The following is an 8,775-nucleotide window of genomic DNA, read 5'->3' on the forward strand; positions in this document are numbered from 1 at the left end:
TGTTCATAGAAGAGCTTCAGAGGTCATTTATTGTCCATAGAATACCTTCAAAGGTCTTCCCTTGTCCATAGAAGTTTAGAGAAATTGCCAATCACAACATTGAATGCTGCCTAGACCCTTAGATCACTGACCAGCTGAAAGAATATGCGGAATAGTCGTAGCCATTTAAGCCTATTGCAATATTTTAACAGTGCCGCTTGTGCTATCAAAGAAGTAGAAAAGAGTTTCAATCGCATGGGCATCGGAAAACCTGTGACTTTTGTTTATATGCCTACGATACAGATCACGTTCTCGATCGATTGTTTCATTTTCATCTTCACAGAGCCTTCCGTACTTAATATTGTTAACCTCCCACTTGCTTGTCATAGATCTGATGCCAAATACTGACCTTCAAACTCCATCCAGCACTAACAGTTCAACACTGAAAAAACTTCTGCCTGAAAAGCTCTGCAGTTATCGCTAAGTATGAGCGCCTGATATCGAATTCTTCACCGTACACCCGTTTCTTCCTCCATACACACTTACATATTGTTACGGAATTAGATTTAACTAATCTCCATGTAGACGCTGTTTTATTCCCCAGTACGATTTGTACCTAATAAAACAGGGTTCGTTTAAGATTACGTTTCTACAATGATTTATTTACTTTATTACAGTTATTCGGAACCGACTTTAATTACTGAGCACACAGCTTGTCTCTAGTTAGCTCGCAGCTATTCTTTAAGCGATCTGCACGCAGAGAAAAAATATTTTTCGCTTTTGTTGGAACAAAAATATCAATTTTTGTTCCAAAATTGTATTTGTTTTGTTCAAGCATTGCATTGCAAATCCAAAAATACAATCTTTTGCTCCAAACATAAAAAACAAAAACAACTTTCGGAATTCCGCAATATTGTAAAAATCATTAACAATACCGATTGGTAAGAACTATCATAATCTAGAATTTTTACAAAAAATATTGTCTTTTAAAAAAATCGCTTTTGTTGTAGTTTTAAATACGTATTGTTATTTTGTTTTTTTTTTTTTTCAGTAGATACACAATTTTGGTTTGAAAATGTCTATTATTAGTTCAAAAATACATATTTTTGACTATACTCTCTCTCCCGTTAACTTGTTGAGTATTTGCTCTGCTTTCTAGTCGCTGCATTCTTGTTTTGCTCTCTTTAGTTTATGTGTGGCAGCCGGTGAAGTTATTTGTGTTTGCGCGTTCTTTGTCCCTAATTAGTTTTTGTTTGGCAGTCAAAGAAAGTAGATCAAAAAATGTAAAACATTAGTGATTATAAACTCAGAAAAACAACATTCCAAGACAAAAATGCAAAAAAAAAATCTAATAATAAAAGTGTCATACATTATTAAATCTATTGAATTCTTTATTATTTTAAAACTGTCGGTGTTTTCTTTTTTTATGGCGTTATCTACTTTTGCCATGTAGTTTTTGTTTTGTTTTTGGTTTTCTCATGTGTTTTTGTGAAGCGGTAAATATAAAAGTGGTGGTTGAAGCAGAATTTGCGTTGCAAGGAGATATTAAAGAAGAATTCCAATAATTCATACATCTTTGACACAATAAATTAAATTTTCTGGAAAACGTCGATCCCTTTTGGGTTATTTTTGTACTGAATAATGTTTACAACACGCGTTTGTAGTTTTGACCAAAACTATTGTAAATATAGATAATTTTACCTCAGCTGTTCTGAATTCTAACAATATTTATTGTCCATTTTACCAATACTATTTTTCATTGTTGTTTGACACCACCTCTTTTGAATCTCTTCTTCTATTATGGTATGTAAGTTGTTATGTGTGTGTGTTTTGTGGAGAGCTAAAAACAAAAAAGGTGGTTGAAACTTATTATACGAAGAGAAAATAGAAATAGTTTTTTTTCCTAAATTTGAGTTTTTGTGAACGAATTGTCGGAATTCTATTTTAATTTAAAATATAAAGAGCGAGTTGCAACAGTCTAATAATTTTTGCAATGAATGCTCAATGAAAACCAAAGAAAAGTCTATTGCTGACACTTGTATTTTATTGCGTAGTTTTGTGTGTCTGTTTTTAACTAACTTCATGATGCTATTTTTTTATTTAGCGGGTTAAGGAGTGTTTTGCTGCAGACTTTTTAAATTTAGTTAAGAAAACATAAAACTAATCAACGACAGCTGAAGTGGACATTTTTAATAAGAATACTCTCTAAATCAGTTATATTCAGTAATTTGGTGCAACAATACATTTCTTCAACCGATTTTGTTCTGGGCATAAAATAAATTAGTAAGTATCTTCTTTTTGTACTTTTACTAAGCGATATTTCTAACATATTTTCTTTTTTTATTTAGCTTCAAATTGCACTAACGACTTGGATTCACAATTTTCCTGACCGAATAAATCACAATAAATAGTTTACCAACATGCTTTATTTGCACATCAATCTTTGTTAAACTAAATAAAATTAGCGTCAATTGAAATTAAAATTATCTCATATCAGGTTTATTTAAAATTTTTAAAAATCATATATGAAATAAATAATAAAATGAAACTTTATATTTTTTTAAATGTAACACATTAAAAAGGTAGGTATGCAATTTTTATTCCAACCATTTCGCATTGCAACAATAAGTATTGTTACTTTTGACTAAAACTATTGTGAATTGCAAAAATAAATATTGTTACTTCTGACCAAAACTATTGTGAATTGCAAAAATAAATATTGTTACTTCTGACCGAAAATATTGTAAGTTCTAAAAATATTTATTGTCCATTTTGACAAAAACTATTGTTAATTGCAACAATAAATATTGTTACTTCTGACCAAAACTATTGTAAGTTCTAACAATATTTATTGTCTATTCTGACCAAAACTATTGTAAATTGCCACAATAAACATTGTTAATTCTGACCAAAACAAATGTAAGTTCTAACAATATTTATTGTCCACTTGGACCAAAACTATTGTGAATTGTAACAACATATATTGTTACCTCTAACCAAAACTATCGTACTTACATGTTTGGTCCAAAGCGTTATAGTGTCAAAGTAACAATACATATTTATATTTAGAACACATAATATAGTCCAGTGTGACAATAACGATTGTTGGATTGACAATACTACATAAGGAATCCAACAATATGTTAACAATATATATTTTGCTCTTGGAATATTGTTGGATCAAACATATTTTTTTCTCTGCGTGTGTTCATTTCAACGATTAAAACACAACTAACTCGTCATTGCTAGTTCCCCCTGTATTTATACCCCAAAATCTCCTCTAGAACACGTCTGGCAACACCTCGAATATGTACAACGAATACACAGACGCACATGCACTAAGCGAACAACCAGACTCACATACATGGGGGAAGATCAATACAAGGGGACAAACACACTAATGACGTAATTACAACAACAAACAAATGCAAGCAATAAAGAAGTAGCAAACTAAACGATAATTACATGATTATGGCAAAACAAAAGCACATCAAATGAAAGGTAAAGTAAGAACTAGAATAATGAAGAGAATTGTACATGGTAGTTGTTGTTGCTTAAATAAAGTAACTACGTAATAAAACTTTACGTTACAATTCAAATTTTTAAATTAACGGAAATTAAACTAAATTAACCTAAACCTATCAGTTACATTCGTAACAATATGTTTCCACAACATCCTTGAGGGGACAAGGGAGACTAATCTCATATCACCTTGACTCAATGATGTTGGATCTACTGTGTCATAGCTGAAATATTCATTGAGCTGCTCCGAAAATTTTGATGTTCCGTTTCGGGGATTGAAACGCAGACCTTCTGAGTGTAAGGTGGACGTGCCTACCACTGCACCGCGTTGGTTTCCGGTATTAGTCTGCTCTCCACCCTCTTGTTCCTTTCCAGAATGACACAGTCAACTGTTTCGAAGTCCAGGGGGATTACTCTGTATTGCGATGAGTAAGAACAATTGTCACCTGGGGAACTGCCTTTAACACCCGTTAAAGGTAGTGAGCTAACATGTGCCGCGCGTTCACCCATAAGAACGTTAAAAACTTGGGTTTGGGCGTCGGGCTAGTAACCCTCCCCTAGAAAAAAACAACCTACTATGAAAAAATGAAAGAAAAGAAAAACAAACCCCTCTAAAGTTGACGAACCCCGCAAACGTTTTAAGGACCATGATCTGCGAATCTGCACCTGGAATGTTCGCACTCTTTATAGAGAAGGTGCAGTCTTCGCATTGGCAAACGTACTTGAAAAGTACAAGACCGATATTACTGCCATACAGGAAATACGATGGATTGGGAAAGGCGTCGCAACAACACCTAAAGGTGACGCACTGTATTATAGCTGCCATGACGTAAAGCATGAATTTGGTTGTGGATTCGTAGTTAGTCGGAGACTAAAACATCTGGTATCCAGCTTCACTCCAGTGAATGAAAGACTTGATGCAATTCGAATAAAAGCTAACTTCTTCAACATCAGCTTTATTTGCGCTCATGCTCCCACTGAAGAAAAGGACGAACAGACCAAAGATATATTTTACGAGCGCTTAGAAGAAACATATGACCGTTGCCCTGCCCATGACATTAAAATCATTCTAGGCGATTTTAATGCCAAAATTGGAAAGGAGAATATCTTTGGCCCAACAGTCGGGAAATTCAGCCTCCACAGTGAAACATCTGACAATGGTATGAGGCTGATAGACTTTGCAGCTGCAAAAAAACATGGTAGTTAGCAGTACCAGATTTAATCATCTCGATATTCATAAGGGCACCTGGCTGTCTCCAGATCAGAAAACAAGAAATCAAATTGATCATGTTGTGATAGATGGAAGACATTCATCGAGCGTGTTGGATGTACGATCGTTCCGAGGCGCAAACATTGATTCGGACCACTACCTTGTTGCAGCAAAGGTACGCACCCGCTTAAACGTAGCAAACAAAGTACGAACAGACACAACACTAAAGTTAGACATCGATAAGCTGCAATCACAACAGATAGCCACAGCATATTCCACTCAACTAGCCCAATTGCTTAATCAAAGCACTCCTCATCCCGATAACATATCAGCGCAATGGCAAAGCATTGCCCACTCCATGCAAACAGCCGCAAAATCCATACTTGGATACCAGAGACCTCCACCAAGGAATCCATGGTATGATGAGGAGTGTCGTGGTGCCACCGAAGAGAAAAATGCGGCATATAGGGCTACTTTACAATCCGTAGCAACGCGTAGCGCACGAGAGAGATACAGGGAGAAAAGGAGAGAGGAGAAACGTCTTTACCGCAGGAAAAAGAGAGAGATGGAAAAGCGGGAGTGTGAAAAAATCGAGATGTACAGGAGCCAGAATGAAGTCCGAAAATTCTACCAAAGAGTCAAGCATCAAACGGCACATTATCCAGTACTGGCGACATTAGGTCAAACAACGTTGACAAATATATTCCATTGATAGTTCCTAATTTGTTCAACTCCCTGAATATCAAAAGACCTTCCTGTGAGATGCCTCAGGTAAGTTATTTTTTACACAACTCTCCCCAATATTCAAATTGATAAGTCTGCTTCCCTACATTTCCTATATATTCCCCCTTATGGAGGACATAAAAACATATTTTCGCATGTATATCAACTCCCGAACCTGAAAATGGTATTTAATCCCACCCAAAAATACCGGAACATTGTTGTTTTTTTGTTTAATTAAATTCTTAATTATTTTTTCTTAATTATTTCTTGTCACATTGGACCACAAACGCAACGAACAATGATAGATTATTTCCACCACACTTAGCAGAGAAACGCCCATAAATAACCCCAACACACCACCAAAATTGGCCAGCAACTCAGTTACACCATACAGTTCCGAACGTCTAGATGTAATAAACTCATTATCCTTAAAATATATGCGCACCAGGGACATGTTGCCACCGGGATACATGGCTTCAACACCTCTCTGTGTGTCCTCAATATCAAAATAACCGTCGGAAATTTCCGTTTCATATTCCAGCGATGTACAGCCGGGCAAGCAGTTGCAACCACTTGCCTCTTCTGCAGTATCTAAACCTTCTTTAAATTGCTTTAGCAATAGATGTTCTCTGGCTTGATGATAGCACTGAATTTTATTTACACCACAGACAGCCATATCGGCTGTATGAGGCATAGAGAATTTGACACAACCACACGTGTGAAAGGTGAAGTTTGTCACACATTCCCTTTCACAGTTGTGTTGAGTGTAAATTTTATAGAATTTCAGTTGGCGATCCTTGTTGAGATAGCAACGTCTTTTCTTCGGATCATAGGCCTCAACATTGAACGAAGTGGTTATCACCTTGGGCTTTACGGCCAATAGAATTTCCCTATTCGTGGCTACTCGTACAAAATGTTTTTCCAGCGATGGTATATCATCGGGAGAATTGAGCATTATACTATAACCCTGGGCCGGCCCAGTGCAAGTAAAATCCGTTTCATAGGAATAAGTTTTTAGGAGAATCTGAAAACCAGCTCTGGGTCCTGAATTCAGTACCCTCTGAGGATAGGTTTGAACGTCACTACCCGGTGCATATCCCTTTTCCAATGACCAAGTTAATGTTTCTGGACTTCTGCTGGTGTCTTCCTGTCTCATTTGTGAACGCACAACTATATCACGATATAAATCTGTTGCTTTTAGGCTATTAAAGGTAAAGCAAATACCCTCGTCGGTGTAGACCTTGGTTAGCAGATCATCACATGGTGTTACATTACCAAACCATAGACAAGCATAGAAATATTTGTGAAAATCAGGTAACATCTTGTTGAGATTTTTCACATAATCTATGGTATCCGTTTCCGGGAAATTCGGGAACATATAGGAAAAGGGATCACAAATGTGCAACAGTGTTAAGGTATCGTCATGTTCATGGCGGGAATAATTTGTATAAAATTTATTATTATCTTTGTCCAGGTAGAAGTCCAGAGTTTGTACCAAATCAAAATATTTGGGATCTGAAAAATTCAAAAGTGAAAGAGGTTTAGACTTCAAGATGTAGTTTGATGTTGTAGCTTACCTCCACTGTTGATTGACCTCTTTATTCCCGGGCATATGGTTACCCTGGGAAATGGTATATTCCATATGGGTGTAGATTTCTCCGAAAAAGTCACAATCACCGGAGTTTCATGCCATTTGTCGTAGACTTTTACAATGATGGATATACAAAAATAGAGGGCAATAATAAAAACAATGACCCAGAAGATTGTTTCCTTGCGTGGACGTTGCTGGCCAAAATATTGAAATCCATGTATCGAAGTATTCGAGCAGAATTCATGGTATAATTCTTTCAGATTTTTCTTTAGGGATTTGTTTTGTTTTATTTTGGGTGATGCTGTGGAACCACCAAGGGTTGAATTATGACAGCCAGTATCTTCCGAATTCTCTTGTATTGAAGGACTTTTGTCATGCTGGAACATTGAAATGTGTTAACGTTGTGTTTGAAATATTTCACTGAATAACTTTTTTTGCGATTATTTGGAATTTGACAAATTAACACTTTGAACTGAAACTTGTTTTCGCCTTAAATGATTATTTATAGTTTTCAAATACACCACAAAATTGGCCATATCTGCACTTGATGATTTCATACGGCGTATAATTGTTGCCGGGAGACCAGCAAAATGCTTATTAAAATATCCATAATCAAGGGTTGCTGTTTATCGCGTAATCAAATGATGACATGCATGTTCCGCTTGTAAGTTTTAAAGAATACAATGTGCTGACCGGAAGGAAAAGAATTCTGTATCTCTGTTTGTTTAATCTTTCATTGGATGAAAATGACATTTACAGTTTTAAAATCTTAAATTAAATATTACATACATACACATATTCCCATACACATCCCCGAAGGGACAAGAGAACGTCTGTCATATCAATGAGTGCACGCCGATTCCATATTGGCTCAAGGATATGGAACCTGTGACGACGTGTTTTCACTTTGAAGCTGGGGTAGTTCAGTGGGGGCCAGGGTCGTCACAAGAATTTATTTGTTGTTGTCGAAATCCGAGCGATCACAGAGTGTCTGAACTGGTTTAAAGCTAACACAAGGCCAATCACTGTAAACATCCTAACGGACAGTAAAGCAGCAATTAAAGCAATAACAAGCAAGACGGTGAAATCAAAAACTGTCTTGCAGTGTAAAAAGGTCAATCAACGATATGGGTACCAGGACATAAAGGGATTAGAGGTAACGAGATAGCTAACTCCTTGGCAAGGCAAGCCAGGGAGCAAACTTCGATAAGCCTAGATAATGCTAAGCCTTTAAAAGCGGCGCATCTATAGTTAAAGGAATGGACAGAAAACGCCTATACATCCCTCTGAAACACTGAAGAGAAAGGGAACAAGTAAAAAAGTATCAGTCGGCTTTGCCCAAAGTACGTATGTATTTAGGTGGTTTTAAAACTTTTGGGCGTTTGAAACGACAAAAATGTTGATTAGGATTAAAGATCAAAAGTTTTGCGGAGGATATACTAAAAGGAATGGATCGACATTGACCTTTATGGAAGTGGATCTCCAGCCCCAACATATAGTGCCATAGGGGGTTTTTACACTATTCGGGCTGTTTGCTCAAGAAGTATGGACTTGCCCCTAAAAAACTTTTGCCGTCGTAATTGAGGCAGCGAATGCAAGTTGCTTCAACAAAAATCAAAGTGATTCGAGAGCAGGTCTTAAAGTGAACTTATCCGACATTTTGTGTGGGAGGTACCGGATGGAGTTGACAAATATAGTCCATATTTGAACCTGATCTATATCTGGTAGATATATTAGGATGTGTAAAGTG

General features: G+C 36.4%; 1 protein-coding gene across 1 annotated transcript; it reads right to left on the reverse strand.

The window, feature by feature from the left end:
• Positions 1-5,652: 5,652 nt before the first annotated feature.
• LOC141405795 (pickpocket protein 28-like) lies at positions 5,653-7,504 on the reverse strand. The gene is made up of 2 exons (XM_073990501.1): positions 7,012-7,504; positions 5,653-6,949 (listed from the first exon to the last, which is right to left on the reverse strand). The coding sequence occupies exons 1-2, from the start codon at positions 7,409-7,411 to the stop codon at positions 5,691-5,693; spliced, it is 1,659 nt and encodes a 552-aa protein (XP_073846602.1). The 5' UTR covers positions 7,412-7,504; the 3' UTR covers positions 5,653-5,690.
• Positions 7,505-8,775: the final 1,271 nt, after the last annotated feature.

The sequence above is a fragment of the Musca autumnalis genome, unplaced genomic scaffold, assembly GCF_047663935.1.
Source record: "Musca autumnalis isolate F117 unplaced genomic scaffold, ASM4766393v1 scaffold_5, whole genome shotgun sequence".
NCBI lineage: Eukaryota > Metazoa > Arthropoda > Insecta > Diptera > Muscidae > Musca > Musca autumnalis.